Source organism: Coregonus clupeaformis, unplaced genomic scaffold (genome assembly GCF_020615455.1).
Source record: "Coregonus clupeaformis isolate EN_2021a unplaced genomic scaffold, ASM2061545v1 scaf1466, whole genome shotgun sequence".
NCBI classification, from domain to species: domain Eukaryota; kingdom Metazoa; phylum Chordata; class Actinopteri; order Salmoniformes; family Salmonidae; genus Coregonus; species Coregonus clupeaformis.
The window spans coordinates 101120-121014 of NW_025534920.1; the positions used below are offsets into that span (position 1 = coordinate 101120).

At 44.4% G+C, this 19895-nt stretch overlaps 1 protein-coding gene across 2 annotated transcripts; it reads right to left on the reverse strand.

Annotated features, from left to right (window-relative positions):
• Nucleotides 1–410: 410 nt before the first annotated feature.
• On the reverse strand, nt 411–1834 carry LOC121531240 (uncharacterized protein C15orf61). 2 transcript variants are annotated; one of them, XM_041836485.2, is made up of 3 exons: nt 1745–1834; nt 1006–1432; nt 411–752 (listed from the first exon to the last, which is right to left on the reverse strand). In XM_041836485.2, exons 2-3 carry the CDS (start codon nt 1361–1363, stop codon nt 628–630), a joined length of 483 nt encoding a protein of 160 aa, XP_041692419.2. In that variant the 5' UTR covers nt 1364–1432; nt 1745–1834; the 3' UTR covers nt 411–627. The 2 variants fall into 2 exon arrangements, with proteins under 2 accessions (XP_041692419.2, XP_045074189.1); XM_045218254.1 differs by having other exon boundaries at nt 1006–1773.
• Nucleotides 1835–19895: the final 18061 nt, after the last annotated feature.

Here is a 19895-nt window from a genome sequence, read left to right on the forward strand (position 1 = left end):
ATGAACTGATACACAAAACTACGCTGGATTCAAAAATACTTTTTCAATTTAAATTATTATACAAAATTCTTGCAACCAATAGAATGTTATATATATGGGGGATACAACCATCCCAGCTCTGCATATTTTGCTGTGAAGAGACAGAATCATTAGCTCATTTGTTTTGGTACTGTCCATATGTAGCTTGTTTTTGGTCGCAGGTTCAGGAATGGCTGAAGAATTGCAACAGTTACCTGGAGCTAACTCTGCAAATTGCACTGCTGGGTGATTTAAAAAGTCATAGTCAATCGATTACTACAAAATAAAAATAAAAATAAAGGAATCTGATGAACATTGCTGAAGACAAGTTCATCGGGCCGGAGTGGATGCGGTATATCAAAGAATCACTGGAGATTTCTATTTCAATTATTTGTAGATTTATTCCCTAATATTTACAATTCTAAGGGATTGAAATCAATATGCCAGAACGGTCTTGCAGATGTCCGCTGTCCTGTGGTGCTTAAATATCAGGTCGTATTAGGATTTGCTTGTTGTCACCACAAACAGACACAGTTCAGATGTCTCAATCCAGTGCACGGTATTAACACTCAAAATAAAACTAGCTTCCAAGTACATAAATATATCGTTTTAATACTGTGTGTCTTTCTCTTTGAAGGCAAAATATACAGTGACAGGTCCAGTACTAGTCTGTACGGTCTCTTTAGCGGTTATTACCATCAGACAGCCCATGCCATATGCGAAACACGGGATACCTGCAAGACAGGGGCAGAAAACATGGGACAACAATTACAAGTGTTTTGCACTCTGTTTGCAGTAGACTGTATAGTTTAAGGCCTATATGTACAATTCTGGGACAAAAAAAAACATCATGATATGAATAAGAAGTTATTCTAGAAATTAGGGGAAACAACTAGTTAACTGTCTACTAAATCAATATGAAACAGGTTCAGGTTCAAGAGACAGTATTAAATACTAGTCTCCCCTTGGCTTTTTTTTCCCACTGACCTAGATTGATGACTTTCAACATGCTGAAAAACGTGTCTTCATAGTCTAAGTTCTGTGCTGGTGCTTTGGAACAGTGGTACTTGATAAAGGGGAAACACCCCGTCCTCAGTATCTGGTAGTTGGTTCCCTTTACCGCCCAGTTGAAGTTGGACCTCCCGAACTGGTCGTTGGTGACGACGCCGTAGTGGACACAGAAGGAGGTCCAGGGAGGGAGGTTCCGCTGTAGCAGGTGACGGGTCAGCACCTCCGAAGCTGCGGGACGCGGCCGTCCTTGCCTCCGCAGTGCGCTCGGAAACAGAGCGACTTTGAGGAATATGTTGTGTATCCGCCGGAGTACTTCTCTCATGCTATGGATCATAGCTTTATTGATTGGCAGGTGGTTTTACCTGTAAGACCGCTAGCTAGCTAGCTAGCTAGCTTATGATACCTGTATAATGTTAGTGCAGAGGGGATAAAGTGTGGACGTTCTTCAAAGCACGAATACCTTCTAATGTGTGTCTTATTCATTAATGTCATATTTTATAAGCAATGTCACTTGTTACGCCCACCAAGCTAGCTCTAGTTATCTAGCTAGCTAGCTTTCCACACAGGAGTACGAGCCGAACAGTTTTGTGCATTATTTGTCAAACGGTCTCCTCTTAAGAGCAAGACAACATGTTCCATAAACATGTAACTTCAAGTCCGTTGTTGTTCCATCACAGAGTTTAAAAACCTTTCTATCGATAAACTTTTAACTCACCCTTGTAACTGAACCGGCAATGTGTTCCGTCCGACTAGCAACACAGAACATCGAACTTTTGTTCCTAGCTGAAGGTTGAGCCTTCCCCCATAGTGATCTAAATTCTCTATATATCCCTATCTACATTAAATGTATATTTTAATCTATAATAACGTTTGTATCTTCTTAATAACTTGAGTTGCTCTAAATAAATACAACTTTATCGTTCATATTGTAGCCTAAACATAATTTTACATTTTAGTCATTTAGCAGACGCTCTTATCCGGAGCGACTTACAGTTAGTGAATACATTTTTTCATACTGCCCCCCCCCCCCACGTGGGAATCGAACCCACAACCCTGGTGTTGCAAGCGCCATGCTCTACCAACTGAGCTACACGGGGCCACACACTAACCCAGGTGTTCAGGGATACAATGTAGCCACAGCCTCTGGAAAGGCTCGAGGCGGGTTGTGTTGTCGTCACTATCACCCCCTGATTGGGTAAAACGTTTAGGACACTTTCAGGAAAACACTCTGATTAATTACTGGTTACAACACCTCGTAGCACGTCAGAGACCGTTGATAATGTATAAATAAAATATATGAATAATCTAAACGTAGACTCTGTCTGTAGGCCTATGTACAATTGAAATGAATGTGAATAGGCCTATTTGAGAAAATCTACATTTGGAATAGAATATTTAGATTAAATGGCAGAGGTCTTATTCATGAACTAATTTGTTTTCGATATCAATTATTTCAAGAGCTGCTTAGCTTTTTAGTTTAGTTTATTTCTTCCTTTTGATAATGATAATAAATACCTTTTAAATTCACACTTTATATGATTATTTATTTATATTGCCTTTCAATTTCTCATCACGAGACTGCAGCATAAAGAGTTTTAAATAATTAAAGGACACTAAAAGGACAGTCATTATTTTTTTTATTTTTTTTTATTTCACCTTTATTTAACCAGGTAAGCCAGTTGAGAACAGGTTCTCATTTACAACTGCGACCTGGCCAAGATAAAGCATAGTAGTGCAATAAAAACAACAACACAGAGTTACATATGGGGTAAAAAACATAAAGTCAGAAATACAACAGAAAATATATATACAGTGTGTGCAAATGTAGCAAGTTATGGAGGTAAGGCAATAAATAGGCTATAGTGCAGAATAATTACAATAGTATTAACACTGGAATGCTAGATGTGCAAGAGATTATGTGCAAATAGAGATACTGGGGTGCAAATGAGCAAAATAAATAACAATATAGGGATGAGGTAGTTGGGTGGGCTAATTTCAGATGGGCTGTGTACAGGTGCAGTGATCGGTAAGGTGCTCTGACAACTGATGCTTAAAGTTATTGAGGGAGATAAGAGTCTCCAGCTTCAGAGATTTTTGCAATTCGTTCCAGTCATTGGCAGCAGAGAACTGGAAGGAATGGCGGCCAAAGGAGGTGTTGGCTTTGGGAATGACCAGTGAGATATACCTGCTGGAGCGCGAGACTACGGGTGGGTGCTGCTATGGTGACCAATGAGCTAAGATAAGGCGGGATTTGCCTAGCAGTGATTTATAGATGGCCTGGAGCCAGTGGGTTTGACGATGCGAACATGTAGTGAGGACCAGCCAACAAGAGCGTACAGGTCACAGTGGTGGGTAGTGTATGGGGCTTTGGAGACAAAACGGATGGCACTGTGATAGACTACATCCAATTTGCTGAGTAGAGTGTTGGAGGCTATTTTGTAAATGACATCGCGAAGTCAAGGATCGGTAGGATAGTCAGTTTTACGAGGGCATGTTTGGCAGCATGAGTGAAGGGAGGCTTTGTTGCGAAAATAGGAAGCCGATTCTAGATTTAACTTTGGATTGGAGATTCTTTATGTGAGTCTGGAAGTTGAGTTTACAGTCTAACCAGACACCTAGGTATTTGTAGTTGTCCACATACTCTAGGTCAGACCCGTCGAGAGTGGTGATTCTAGTCGGGTGGGCGGGTGCCAGCAGCGTTCGATTGAAAAGCATGCATTTAGTTTTACTAGTGTTTAAGAGCAGTTGGAGGCTACTGAAGGATTGTTGTATGGCATTGAAGCTCGTTTGGAGGTTTGTTAACACAGTGTCCAATGAAGGGCCAGATGTATACAAAATGGTGTCGTCTGCGTAGAGGTGGATCTGAGAGTCACCAGCAGCAAGAGCGACATCATTGATATACACGGAGAAAAGTGTCGGCCCAAGAATTGAACCCTGTGGCACCCCATAGAGACTGCCATAGGTCCAGACAACAGGCCCTCCGATTTGACACACTGAACTCTATCTGAGAAGTAGTTGGTGAACCAGGCGAGGCAGTCATTTGAGAAACCAAGGCTATTTAGTCTGCCAATAAGAATGCGGTGGTTGACAGAGTCGAAAGCCTTGGCCAGGTCGATGAAGACGGCTGCACAGTACTGTCTATTATCAATCGCGGTTATAATATCGTTTAGGACCTTGAGCGCGGCTGAAGTGCACCCGTGACCAGCTCGGAAACCGATTGCATAGCGGAGAAGGTACGGTATTCGAAATGGTCAATTATCTGTTTGTTAACTTGGCTTTCGAATACTTTCGAAAGGCAGGGCAGGATGGATATAGGTCTGTAGCAATTTGGATCTAGGAGTGTCACCCCTTTGAAGAGGGGGATGACCGCGGCAGCTTTCCAATCTCTGGGGATCTCAGACGTTATGAAAGAGAGGTTGAACAGACTAGTAATAGGGGTAGCGACAATTTCGCGGCTAGTTTTAGAAAGAAAGGGTCCAGATTGTCTAGCCCAGCTGATTTGTAGGGGTCCAGATTTTGCAGCGCTTTCAAAACATCAGCTGTCTGAATTTGTGTGAAGGAGAAGCGGGGGGCATGGGCAAGTTGCAGCAGAGGGTGCAGAGTTGGTGGCGGGTTAGTGGTAGCCGGATGGAAAGCATGGCCAGCTGTAGCAAAATGCTTGTTGAAATTCTCGATTATCGTAGATTTATCGGTGGTGACAGTGTTTCCCTAGCCTCAGTGCAGTGGGCAGCTGGGAGGAAGTGCTCTTATTCTCCATGGACTTTACAGTGTCCCAAAACTTTTTGGAGTTAGTGCTACAGGATGCAAATTTCTGTTTGAAAAAGTTAGCCTTTGCTTTCCTGACTGCTTGTGTATATTGGTTCCTAACTTCCCTGAAAAGTTGCATATCGCGGGGGCTATTTGATGCTAATGCTGTACGCCACAGGATGTTTTTGTTCTGGTCAAGGGCAGTCAAGTCTGAGGAGAACCAGGGGCTATATCGGTTCTTAGTTCTGTATTTTTTGAATGGGGATGGTATACCTTCCCTGGTCCCTGGGATTTATTCTGGACTGTCATTCCCTGGTCCCTGGGATTTATTCTGGACTGTCATTCCCTGGTCCCTGGGATTTATTCTGGACTGTCATTCCCTGGTCCCTGGGATTTATTCTGGACTGTCATTCCCTGGTCCCTGAGCTTTATTCTGGACTGTCATTCCCTGGTCCCTGGGATTTATTCTGGACTTTCATTCCCTGGTCCCTGGGATTTATTCTGGACTGTCATTCCCTGGTCTCTGGGATTTATACTGGACTGTCATTCCCTGGTCCCTGGGATTTATTCTGGACTGTCATTCCCTGGTCCCTGAGCTTTATTCTGGACTGTCATTCCCTGGTCCCTGGGATTTATTCTGGACTGTCATTCCCAGGTCCCTGAGCTTTATTCTGGACTGTCATTCCCTGGTCCCTGGGATTTATTCTGGACTGTCATTCCCATGTCCCTGGGATTTATTCTGGACTGTCATTCCCTGGTCCCTGGGATTTATTCTGGACTGTCATTCCCTGGTCCCTGGGATTTATTCTGGACTGTCATTCCCTGGTCCCTGGGATTTATTCTGGACTGTCATTCCCTGGTCCCTGGGATTTATTCTGGACTGTCATTCCCTGGTCCCTGAGCTTTATTCTGGACTGTCATTCCCTGGTCCCTGAGCTTTATTCTGGACTGTCATTCCCTGGTCCCTGAGCTTTATTCTGGACTGTCATTCCCAACACATCTTCTATGTCCCTAATCAGGTCCTGCAGTGGATACAGGGGAACAGGCTTTACAGTTTAGTAACAAACACACTCTCCATAACTTCATAACTCACAACTCAGGTATATACTGAACATTCACTTCACTATTAAGTTGTTCATCAAGTCATAATATGACTCTAATAATCATATTATCACACATTGGCTGTAACCTATTTTTAAGATTGTTAGCTCATTAAAAACGTAAGGTAAATTGGAACTGACACCATGAAATCTTATTGAAATCTGTTCATATTCACCCCCCAGGAAGAACATGACACTTAGACATGGTCATTTTCACATTTTCATAAATTCTTAGAATGATTAGGATTTACGTATACTAAGGCATTTGTGAAAATTCTATAGCAATATCGAGTGGGAAAGCGGCCGTGCGTTTGGACAATTTATAGACACTGCAGTAAATAAAACCTAATAAAAACATCTGTCTCGTCCAGAACCGGAGTCTACGCAGACCGGTGCGCCGTAGCCAATCAGAGCTACAGTAGGCCTTCATGAAAACAAGCCATTTGCCACACGGGCCTGCCATCATTCACTTTGAACTGGACTGTGTGTTTACAGGAAGTAACCACAGCGCGACTTCAGATCATAAGAACGCCTCTGCCAAATGCCACAAAATACACCTGAATGGATTTCTGCAAATGTTTCAATACCACGGGAGTCCTCTTACATTTAGAAGCGTTACAGTCCTATTGATCAAACAACCATGAAAAGGAAGGCTCTCTCTCCCTCAGTGATGCACATCAACAACAACAAGATCAACAACTAATGCTAGCCAGAGAAAGCTGAGCTCAAATCTAACGCAGGAACCTCTCACATTTTTCAGCTAGTTGGCCGTCAAATAAACAACACTGATAAACGATGGGGAATAGTAGCCTGCTCGTCCTTCCGCAGCTTGCCAATGCATGCTTGTCCCAACCAAGCACCCAAGCTAACTGCCTAAAGTTGGCTAGCCTTCTAGCTACTTCCAGACACAACTGAGAGAACACCTCACTCTGACCATTTTACTCGCCCTAGCAGAGCCGGTCAGGCTGTTTACAGGTTATCCAGAGCGCTGGTGACTAACTATTGTTTTGCCTACGTTTACTGACACTGGTCATATTCAGCGGGTGTTGCGTAAATTCATCAGTTGTTCTGCGCTCTGGCACACAGACGAGAGTGCTCTGAAATCAGAGTAGATAGCCAGAGAGAATTAGCGAACGCAAAATATAAGCTAACTGGATAACAGTCGTTCAAGTTCTTGCTAGCTAACCAAATGACACCTGCATCTCTAGCTGTGTATAGCCACCGAATAACGATATGAGGGGGAAAAGTCAGTCACTCACCCACTCCTCCAATGGCATGACATCCTCCTAGCAGCTAGCTAGCTAGCTAACGTTAGGCTACATGTTTTTAGCTTGCTACATAAACAGATACGCTAGCCTATTAGCCATGTTAAGACAGACTTGTGATCATTGCCCTTGCTAGTTTGATTGTATTGACATTCCCAGCCTTAGTTACATTCGTCCGTTTTTGTCCAAATTATTGAGTCATTAAAACTGAAACATCAAGTATCCTGAATGGAGGCAGCAGACAATGTACCAGGCCAGCTGTGATTTACAACCTGAAAGCAATATTTTTAGACCACCAAGAAATGTATTGGTGAATTATGTTAATCATGCATTGAACTGCATCCTTCTGTTCTGCCAACAATGCCTTACTGTACGTCATGAAATGTTGAGTCAAATATAACCTATTTTAAAAACTTCTTAAGAAGTTAGTTTTGTAGCATAAACTGGTAATGAGATATTTTTGACTGATAGTATGATTGTCTGTTTCCTTTTTTGTTCTTGTGGTGTATTTTGATTTCCCCATATTGAAGGACTATGTTATATGGTGCCAGATACATCACTGACATGTGGTGCCAGATACATCACTGACATGTTGACCAGCCCAGGACCTGGTTTGAGAAACCATGTTGTAACAGGTTGGTGTGGAGCAGGCGGCTCCCCAGAACAGCATAGTGACTGGCCACAGACGGGAGCTGTAAAGAGAACCAGTACCATCACCACTACTAATAATACTATACCATCATAAGTATTATTAAGAAGAAATTAGATGACGCCACAGAGACAGAAGCTGTAAAGAGATAGCACCTTTAAGAGGAAAAATACCACTAAACCATTCAAAAAGAGATGAAGTCAGACAGATTGCTGAAGAGGAATACATTTTAGTCATTTAACAGACGCTCTTATCCAGAGCGACTTACAGGAGCAATTAGGGTTAAGTGCCTTGCTTAAGGGCACATCGACAGATTTTTCACCTAGTCGGCTCGGGGATTAGAACCAGCGACCTTTCGGTTACTGACACAACACTCTTACCCACTAAGCTACCTGACGCGTTTAGGTAAATAGAATGCATGAAGACTGGTGGGAGCTGTATGAATTGTATTATTAATCCTATGTACCATACGTATAATGTATGGTACACAGTTCAGAAAACTCAGTTGAGGTTTTTTAATGTGGCATAATGTTGAATTACATTCTGGGTTAGAGTTTAATTGTCATGGAGCATTGTAGATGGAGTAGAGGCCACCACACTTAATCCAGTGTTGGGGTTAGGGACTATCTGGGATTTTAATAACGGTGGGATTAGCGAACATAATGATGAGCGCTGGGCAGCAGGAGATCATGGGTTAACTGTTGGGCCTTCCATGGACGAAAACATTTCTGTTTAAAAGACATGTCAGATCACTTACATGTGGTGCCAGATACATCACTGACATGTGGTGCCAGATACATCACTGACATGTGGTGCCAGATACATCACTGACATATGGTGCCAGATCATTCACTGACATGTGGTGCCAGATATATCACTGACATGTGGTGCCAGATACAGCACTGACATGTGGTGCCAGATCATTCACTGACATGTGGTGCCAGATACATCACTGACATGTGGTGCCAGATACATCACTGACATGTGGTGCCAGATACATCACTGACATGTGGTGCCAGATACATCACTGACATGTGGTGCCAGATACATCACTGACATGTGGTGCCAGATACATCACTGACATGTGGTGCCAGATACATCACTGACATATGGTGCCAGATCATTCACTGACATATGGTGCCAGATACATCACTGACATGTGGTGCCAGATACATCACTGACATGTGGTGCCAGATACATCACTGACATGTGGTGCCAGATACATCACTGACATGTGGTGCCAGATACATCACTGACATGTGGTGCCAGATACATCACTGACATATGGTGCCAGATACATCACTGAAATATGGTGCCAGATACATCACTGACATGTGGTGCCAGATACATCACTGACATATGGTGCCAGATACATCACTGACATGTGGTGCCAGATACATCACTGACATGTGGTGCCAGATACAAGATACAATAGATACGAAGTGTGACTCTAGTAGTCTTAGTGAGGCAAACACTTAGAAATAAAATGACTAGAAAGGACAAGGCCTCTAAGACCACTGTATTTTGACTGAATTTGTCATTCTGTGTCTATGGGAAAACACACAATAGTACATACAGTGGGGGGGAAAGTATTTAGTCAGCCACCATTGGTCCAAGTTCTCCCACTTAAAAAGATGAGAGAGGCCTGTAATTTTCATCATAGGTACACGTCAACTATGACAGACAAAATGAGGAAATTTTTTTCCAGTAAATCACATTGTAGGATTTTTTATGAATTTATTTGCAAATTATGGTGGAAAATACGTATTTGGTCACCTACAAACAAGCAAGATTTCTGGCTCTCACAGACCTGTAACTTCTTCTTTAAGAGGCTCCTCTGTCCTCCACTCGTTACCTGTATTAATGGCACCTGTTTGAACTTGTTATCAGTATAAAAGACACCTGTCCACAACCTCAAACAGTCACACTCCAAACTCCACTATGGCCAAGACCAAAGAGCTGTCAAAGGACACCAGAAACAAAATTGTAGACCTGCACCAGGCTGGGAAGACTGAATCTGCAATAGGTAAGCAGCTTGGTTTGAAGAAATCAACTGTGGGAGCAATTATTAGGAAATGGAAGACATACAAGACCACTGATAATCTCCCTCGATCTGGGGCTCCACGCAAGATCTCACCCGTGGGGTCAAAATGATCACAAGAACGGTGAGCAAAAATCCCAGAACCACACGGGGGGACCTAGTGAATGACCTGCAGAGAGCTGGGACCAAAGTAACAAAGCCTACCATCAGTAACACACTACGCCGCCAGGGACTCAAATCCTGCAGTGCCAGACGTGTCCCCCTGCTTAAGCCAGTACATGTCCAGGCCGGTCTGAAGTTTGCTAGAGTGCATTTGGATGATCCAGAAGAGGATTGGGAGAACGTCATATGGTCAGATGAAACCAAAATATAACTTTTTGGTAAAAACTCAACTCGTCGTGTTTGGAGGACAAAGAATGCTGAGTTGCATCCAAAGAACACCATACCAGAGACATAAGACACTAACCTTCACACCTCTAGATGGCCGGGGCGGGGTGGGTGTGGAGCCAGAGACATAAGACACTAACCTTCACACATCTAGATGGCCGGGCGGGGGTGGGTGTGGAGCCAGAGACATAAGACACTAACCTTCACACATCTAGCAGCAGGGGTCAGACTGAATGAACCAGTTTCTACTGGAGGACTTGAATGTGGTCTCTTTGGTGTTGGCTCCCAGAGGTCATCTGAGTCTCCAGCACTATAGAAGATTTTAAAAAATCAGTAACAACTCAAGTTTACTATTACTTGTTTTATTGAACCTTTATTTTAGCAGGGGGGGTGAGCCCTAGCCAATGTGTATTTTATGTTGACTATCACATGCTGTGCCTGTGGTTTTCGAGTGCCCTATTTACTGTTGGTAAACATATTTCATTATAGTGATTATATATATAGCAATCAAAGAAAAATATCTCAAATGAATAATATGCAAACATTTAAACAAGTGCATGAGAAGAAAGTATTTTCCTTCCCTTCTAAAGTTACGTCTTTTCCCATCCAATAGAAATCAGCGTGAGTCTACAGTGTAATCACTAACTGAGTCCTCCTCAACTTCTATGTCACTTTCCAGATCGATTTCTGCAATAATCTCGTCCAAATCTGTATACTTGGTCTTCGATTGAGCTTTTCCAGTTTTATTAGCCATGTTCTAGTTTCTAAAATAGCAATAAACTTGGTAGAACTAATCGAACGTGCGTGCGTAATACGAGTCCCTCTTTGTTCTCTCGATTTGATCTGCCCAACGTAGGTTGATGAGCTCAGCACAATGGTTTTTACCCGCACAAAGGACCATCACATACTCCTGTAAAGCCCAGCTCATTGGCTATCTAGCTAGCTATGTTTCAAAACGATAGGTGGTCATTGGACCAAGATACAGTCAATCAAGTGAACACCGCCCGTCTCATTGGTGCGTGATCATGTTAATCCTAAATGGGCTAATATACCTTTTGTTTAGCCAATGCATCATGCAGAATCATGAAACTTTTCGGTCGCCTTCTAGAGTATCTGAGGATTGCAGAAAAAACAAACTTGACTGGGTGAAACAAGGTGTAGCGTTTATGACTGGGTGAAACAAGGTGTAGCGTTTATATGATGTTGAAATGTTTTGTTGCAAGTTGAACAAGTCGGAATTCAGGCGAAACGCTGTATACAACATGGACCGTGTTAGGATATAAAAATTGATTTTATCAAACAAAACAACGCTAGGTTTTATCGCTGGGACCCTCAGGATGACAAATCAGAGCAAGATTACTGAATGTAAGTACATTATTTACCTTCAGAGGTGAATGTATCAAACCAGTTGCCGTGATAAAAACATTTTATTGTTGTGCACTATCCTCAAACAATAGCATGGTATTGTTTCGCTGTAATATCTGCTGTAAATTGGACACTGCAGTTAGAACATTTGCTTTTGTTTACAACGTCATTGTAGTCATATTATCTGTATTGAGCAACAACTGTCCCGATTTCGGGACACCTATCCAGTAGAGGTTAATCTCTTTCCATAACATGTTGAGGCCGGCAATTAAGAAGAATGAGAGGCTCAATAAAGATGTTGCTGAACTGATGTATTTGAAGCACACCTCCCTTCTGCCCAGTTTCCCTGACGTTGCTACGGCAATCAAGCTGTTTTTACCATCCCTGTAACTGGAGAGATCGTTTTTTTAAAAACTAAAACTCATAAAGAACTACCTAAGAAGCATTAGGCTCTCGGTTTGATATGAGCTTTTGAACACAAGAGTCAGCTCCACTCATTGTACTGGCATCGTCGTAGCCTTGGCCACGGCATTTGTTCACTGATATTCCCTTACTTTCAATCAGTTTATTTTTCAAGGCCTAAGGCACTTTTTCAGTCACATTCCTGAAGCCCAAGAAAAAAACACTTAGCTTCCTAGTACATATGGAAAGTAAAAAGGTTAATGAATGACTTTTTGGAGGGTTACTGTCAAAATGATTTATTACATTAAAAAAAAAAAGAAACATTGATGACAAGCGCATGGGCCCCCAGAGATCATGAGCCCCCCTGCTTTGCGGGGGCTGCGGGGTTGTCCGGTATGCCAGTGCCTCCAGATCAATACAAAGCCAATCTAGTAACATGCTAAGAGCAGAGGATTTAATACCATTAAAGTACTCTGCTAACAACGTCATCAATCAACACAGGTCTCAACACTAATAGAATGGAGACCAGGCAGTTAATACATTATACAGTGTTGTAAAGATGTCGGGGTAGATCCGACCGGGATTGAACCCATGACCTTGTGACAAAACACCTTAGCAGTTACACCAAGAGATCTGAACCTTGACGAGGTCACCAGATTTGGGTTATCACCACAGTATGTGATTCTAAGTAGACAGACAGACAGACAGACAGACAGACAGACAGACAGACAGACAGACAGACAGACAGACAGACAGACAGACAGACAGACATCACCAGATTACACATCCACTAACACAAACCAGACACAGACAGACGCAGAGCATCCTAGAGAAGCAGTTAGCCAGATCTCTAGAATGACCTATTGTCTGCCATCCTGACACCCTGCCACCCTGACACCCTGACACCCTGACACCCTGCCACCCTGCCACCCTGCACCCTGCCACCCTGACACCCTGCCACCCTGACACCCTGACACCCTGACACCCTGACACCCTGCCACCCTGACACCCTGACACCCTGCCACCCTGCCACCCTGCCACCCTGACACCCTGCCACCCTGCCACCCTGCCACCCTGACACCCTGCCACCCTGACACCCTGCCACCCTGACACCCTGACACCCTGACACCCTGCCACCCTGACACCCTGCCACAATAAGAGCTGACAGTTTATTGACACAATAGCAGCCTGTTGTTGACCCTAGGATCTTACATTGTACACACACACACACACACACACACACACACACACACACACACACAGTACTGGAATATGATGATGATGATGACTTGTACATGACAGAAATATCAACATCAGAGCTGGGTTGAAATACTATTCAAAATCATTTAAAATAATTCACAAAATGCTTGATGGAGCTTTCCTGGCTTTAATGAACCAATAGAATAGTCCCAAAACGGGAAAGCCCGCCCACCTGCTCAAAAATTGTGAAATATTTCAAATAGTATTTGAACCCAGCAGGTCTGAACCCAGCAGGTCTGACATCCTAATCTCTCTGGTCCTGGCTGGACATGGCTGGCCCTGGCTGGCCCTGGCTGGCCCTGGCTGGACATGGCTGGCCCTGGCTGGCCCTGGCTGGACCTGGCTGCCCCTGGCTGCCCCTGGCTGGTCCTGGCTGGTCCTGGCTGGTCCTGGCTGGTCCTGGCTGGCCCTGGCTGGACCTGTCTACCCCCTGGCTGGCCCTGGCTGGTCCTGGCTGGTCCTGGCTGGTCCTGGCCCTGGCTGGCCCTGGCTGGCCCTGGCTGTCCCTGGCTGTCCCTGGCTGGTCCTGGCTGGTCCTGGCTGCCCCTGGCTGGTCCTGGCTGGTCCTGGCCCTGGCTGTCCCTGGCTGCCCCTGGCTGGTCCTGGCTGGTCCTGGCTGGTCCTGGCTGCCCCTGGCTGGTCCTGGCTGGTCCTGGCTGCCCCTGGCTGGTCCTGGCTGGTCCTGGCCCTGGCTGTCCCTGGCTGTCCCTGGCTGTCCCTGGCTGGTCCTGGCTGGTCCTGGCTGCCCCTGGCTGGTCCTGGCTGGTCCTGGCCCTGGCTGTCCCTGGCTGGCCCTGGCTGGTCCTGGCTGGCCCTGGCTGGTCCTGGCTGGCCCTGGCTGGCCCTGGCTGGTCCTGGCTGTTTGCTTGGAGTTAATAGAAGAACAATTTGATAAATGTTTAATCGTAGAAAACCAAACAGAACACTTGTATTCTAGACATAATATTGTGAGAGTTTTAAACAGATTTGTTCTCCCATTAACTATAAACATTTTATAGTGCACTTTTAATGCACATTATAAATATGTGTATTGTACTGGGAGACTATGCAATTAAAAGAACTCAGAAGCTCTTGCTCATTAAAATAAGTTTTATAATCCTGTTTACATGAGCATGAAATATACCTATAAACATTTGTATTTTCTTGTGAGCCAGTCAATTAAATGTCATGTCAATGTGAAGGTGTAAGCAGTTATGCAGAAGTTATATTATTGCCGTTGTTAATAGCTACATTAGCATGGTGGGCAGGTGGGACAATCAGAATACAATCATTTGCTTTAGGGGATACATTAACTGAAAGTGAAACGTGGCAATTACCACTATAATGAAGTCACAGGCGGCTGGTGGCTCCTTATTTGGGGAGGACGGGCTCGTGGTAATGGCTGGAGCGGCATCAGTGGATTGGTTGGGGAGGACAGGCTCGTGGTAATGGCTGGAGAGGAACTGGACGGGCTCGTGGTAATGGCTGGAGAGGAACTGGACGGGCTCGTGGTAATGGCTGGAGCGGAACTGGACGGGCTCGTGGTAATGGCTGGAGCGGAACTGGACAGGCTCGTGGTAATGGCTGGAGCGGAACTGGACAGGCTCGTGGTAATGGCTGGAGAGGAACTGGACAGGCTCGTGGTAATGGCTGGAGCGGAACTGGACAGGCTCGTGGTAATGGCTGGAGAGGAACTGGACGGGCTCGTGGTAATGGCTGGAGCGGCATGGTGGATTGGTTGGGGAGGACGGGCTCGTGGTAATGGCTGGAATGGAACTGGACGGGCTCGTGGTAATGGCTGGAATGGAACTGGACGGGCTCGTGGTAATGGCTGGAGAGGAACTGGACGGGCTCGTGGTAATGGCTGGAGCGGAATGGTGGAATGGTTGGGGAGGACGGGCTCGTGGTAATGGCTGGAATGGAACTGGACGGGCTCGTGGTAATGGCTGGAGAGGAACTGGACAGGCTCGTGGTAATGGCTGGAGCGGAATGGTGGAATGGTTGGGGAGGACAGGCTCGTGGTAATGGCTGGAATGGAACTGGACGGGCTCGTGGTAATGGCTGGAGAGGAACTGGACAGGCTCGTGGTAATGGCTGGAGCGGAATGGTGGAATGGTTGGGGAGGACAGGCTCGTGGTAATGGCTGGAGCGGAATTATTATTATTATTATGAGCCGTCCTCCCCTAAGCAGCCTCCTGTGGATGACGTGTCAGAGTCATCATGATGGCTTCTCCTAGTTACAGAAACTAGAGGAGGTATTGATCAGAAACAGAGCCTGATTGATCCCCTGATATAAACTAGAGGAGGTATTGATCAGAAACAGAGCCTGATTGATCCCCTGATATAAACTAGAGGAGGTATTGATCAGAGACAGAGCCTGATTGATCCAGTGGTCTAAGGCAGTGCTAGCTGTGCCACTAGAGATCCTGGTTCGAATCCGGGCTCTGTCGTAGCCGGCCGCGACCGGGAGACCCATTGGGCGGCGCATAATTGGCCCTGCGTCGTCCAGAGTAGGGGAGGGAATGGCCGGCAGGGATGTAGCTCAGTTGGTAGAGCATGGCATTTGCAACGCTAGGGTTGTGGGTTCAATTCCCATGGGGGGCCAGTATATAAAATAATGTATGCACTCACGAACTGTAAGTCGCTCTGGATAAGAGTGTCTGCTAAATGACTAAACTGTAATAAACTAGAGGAGGTATTGATCAGAGACAGAGCCTGATTGATCCCCTGATATAAACTAGAGGAGGTATTGATCAGAGACAGAGCCTGATTGATCCCCTGATATAAACTAGAGGAGGTATTGATCAGAAACAGAGCCTGATTGATCCCCTGATATAAACTAGAGGAGGTATTGATCAGAGACAGAGCCTGATTGATCCCCTGATATAAACTAGAGGAGGTATTGATCAGAAACAGAGCCTGATTGATCCCCTGATATAAACTAGAGGAGGTATTGATCAGAGACAGAGCCTGATTGATCCCCTGATATAAACTAGAGGAGGTAATGATCAGAAACAGAGCCTGATTGATCCCCTGATATAAACTAGAGGAGGTATTGATCAGAAACAGAGCCTGATTGATCCCCTGATATAAACTAGAGGAGGTATTGATCAGAGACAGAGCCTGATTGATCCCCTGATATAAACTAGAGGAGGTATTGATCAGAGACAGAGCCTGATTGATCCCCTGATATAAACTAGAGGAGGTATTGATCAGAAACAGAGCCTGATTGATCCCCTGATATAAACTAGAGGAGGTATTGATCAGAAACAGAGCCTGATTGATCCCCTGATATAAACTAGAGGAGGTATTGATCCGAGACAAAGCCTGATTGATCCCCTGATATAAACTAGAGGAGGTATTGATCAGAGACAGAGCCTGATTGATCCAGTGGTCTAAGGCAGTGCTAGCTGTGCCACTAGAGATCCTGGTTCGAATCCGGGCTCTGTCGTAGCCGGCCGCGACCGGGAGACCCATTGGGCGGCGCATAATTGGCCCTGCGTCGGCCCAGAGTAGGGGAGGGAATGGCCCGGGCAGGGATGTAGCTCAGTTGGTAGAGCATGGCATTTGCAACGCTAGGGGTTGTGGGTTCAATTCCCATGGGGGGCCAGTATATAAAATAATGTATGCACTCACTAACTGTAAGTCGCTCTGGATAAGAGTGTCTGCTAAATGACTAAACTGTAATAAACTAGAGGAGGTATTGATCAGAAACAGAGCCTGATTGATCCCCTGATATAAACTAGAGGAGGTATTGATCAGAGACAGAGCCTGATTGATCCCCTGATATAAACTAGAGGGAGGTATTGATCAGAGACAGAGCCTGATTGATCCCCTGATATAAACTAGAGGGAGGTATTGATCAGAAACAGAGCCTGATTGATCCCCTGATATAAACTAGAGGAGGTATTGATCAGAGACAGAGCCTGATTGATCCCCTGATATAAACTAGAGGAGGTATTGATCAGAAACAGAGCCTGATTGATCCCCTGATATAAACTAGAGGAGGTATTGATCAGAGACAGAGCCTGATTGATCCCCTGATATAAACTAGAGGGAGGTAATGATCAGAAACAGAGCCTGATTGATCCCTGATATAAACTAGAGGAGGTATTGATCAGAAACAGAGCCTGATTGATCCCCTGATATAAACTAGAGGAGGTATTGATCAGTGACAGAGCCTGATTGATCCCCTGATATAAACTAGAGGAGGTATTGATCAGAGACAGAGCCTGATTGATCCCCTGATATAAACTAGAGGAGGTATTGATCAGAAACAGAGCCTGATTGATCCCCTGATATAAACTAGAGGAGGTATTGATCAGAAACAGAGCTGATTGATCCCCTGATATAAACTAGAGGAGGTATTGATCCGAGACAAAGCCTGATTGATCCCCTGATATAAACTAGAGGAGGTATTGATCAGAAACAGAGCCTGATTGATCCCCTGATATAAACTAGAGGAGGTATTGATCAGAAACAGAGCCTGATTGATCCCCTGATATAAACTAGAGGAGGTATTGATCAGAAACAGAGCCTGATTGATCCCCTGATATAAACTAGAGGAGGTATTGATCAGAGACAGAGCCTGATTGATCCCCTGATATAAACTAGAGGAGGTATTGATCAGAAACAGAGCCTGATTGATCCTCTGATATAAACTAGAGGAGGTATTGATCAGAAACAGAGCCTGATTGATCCCCTGATAGATAGATGGTGGATGGCTGGCCAACGGACACAGAGACGCACACACACACAGGGAGGTTGTTATTGAGGGAAGGTGCTGTCCTGGTGATTAGGAATCAAAACCATTAGACTGGCCTGTCAGGCCCTCTGATAAAAACTGTCACTCACATAGAAAGCTAATTTAAATGTGGTGGACACAGGGAATGTCAATGTAAGAGAATGTGAAAACATTAGAAAACAGTGTATCTATCTCTAATTAAGACAAACTGTATGGTAGTTGTAGAAGTCTCTCTCTCCCCCTCTCTCTCTCTCTCTCTCTCTCTCTCTCTCTCTCTCTCTCTCTCTCTCTCTCTCTCTCTCTCTCTCTCTCTCTCTCTCTCTCTCTCTCTCTCTCTCTCTCTCTCTCTCTCTCTCTCTCTCTCTCTCAATTCAATGGGCTTTATTGGCATGGGAAACATATGTTTGTGTAGCGTGGTTCGTTCTGCGTTGTGTACTTTTAATTAGGACACTGCCACAACTGGAGGTCTGCTGGTTGGATTCTTTTATTTGCCCTGCACACACAGAGACAACACACAATATGTTAGCCCTTGGTGCAGTCACAGCTCTCGGGCATCTGCGTGAGCACATGAAAACTCACTCAAACACCGTCCAAAGTACTCACATATTACAATAGGGTACCCTAATTAGCCAGCTCGGTGAAAGTTGTTAACATAAATCTTTATATTGTCCACATTGTAACAAAACCTATAGTTGGGTAACAGCACTTTGTGTAACTTTACCACAGTTTTATATTGACAAATTACGGCGCCAAGGACAACATACCTTGCTAGTTGAAGGTCAGGCTAAAGAGAACATTAAGAGGGTACATAAATACAGGTAACCCGCGATGGACCAAACCAAAATATACAAAACTTTTACAATCAGGTGTATTTACAATATAGATATAAAAAAAAAAATTGTACACCAACAAATAACATTAGCTATGCAGCTGTAATTAAATAAAGAAAACACATTGAATTATTATTATTATGATTACTAAATTATTAACGTCCCCTCTTGACCTGGCCTACATGAACTGGTCCAACTTGGTGCATCATCTAGGAACAACATCACACTACTACATTTGCCAAAGCAAGTGAAATAGATAATAAACAATCAGAAATGAACAGTAAATATTACACTCACACAAGTTCCAAAGGAATAGAGACATGTTAAATGCTATATGCATTTGGCAGGAGATTAGGAAGTGCTGCTCATTTTCCACCACATGTTGTGGGCAGTGTGCATATACAGTGCCTTGCAAAAGTATTCATCCCCCTTGGCGTTTTTCCTATTTTGTTGCATTACAACCTGTAATTTAAATGGATTTTTATTTGGATTTCATGTAATGGACATACACAAAATAGTCGAAATTGGTGAAGTGAAATGAAAAAAATAACTTGTTCCAAAAAATTTGAAAAGATAAATAACGGAAAAGTGGTGCATGCATATGGATTCACCACCTTTGCTATGAAGCCCCTAAATCAGATCTGGTGCAACCAATTACCTTCAGAAGTCACATAATTAGTTAAATAAAGTCCACCTGTGTGCAATCTAAGTGTCACATGATCTCAGTATATATATACACCTGTTCTGAAAGGCCCCAAAGTCTGCAACACCACTAAGCAAGGGGCACCACCAAGCAAGCGGCACCATGAAGACCAAGGAGCTCTCCAAACAGGTCAGGGACAAAGTTGTGGAGAAGTACAGATCAGGATTGGGTTATAAAAAAAGTATCAGAAACTTTGAACATCCCACCATTCAATCCATTATTTTAAAAAATTGAAAGAATATGGCACCACAACAAACCTGCCAAGAGAGGGCCGCCCACCAAACCTCACGGACCAGGCAAGGAGGGCATTAATCAGAGAGGCAACAAAGACACCAAAGATAACCCTGAAGGAGCTGCAAAGCTCCACAGCGGAGATTGGAATATCTGTCCATAG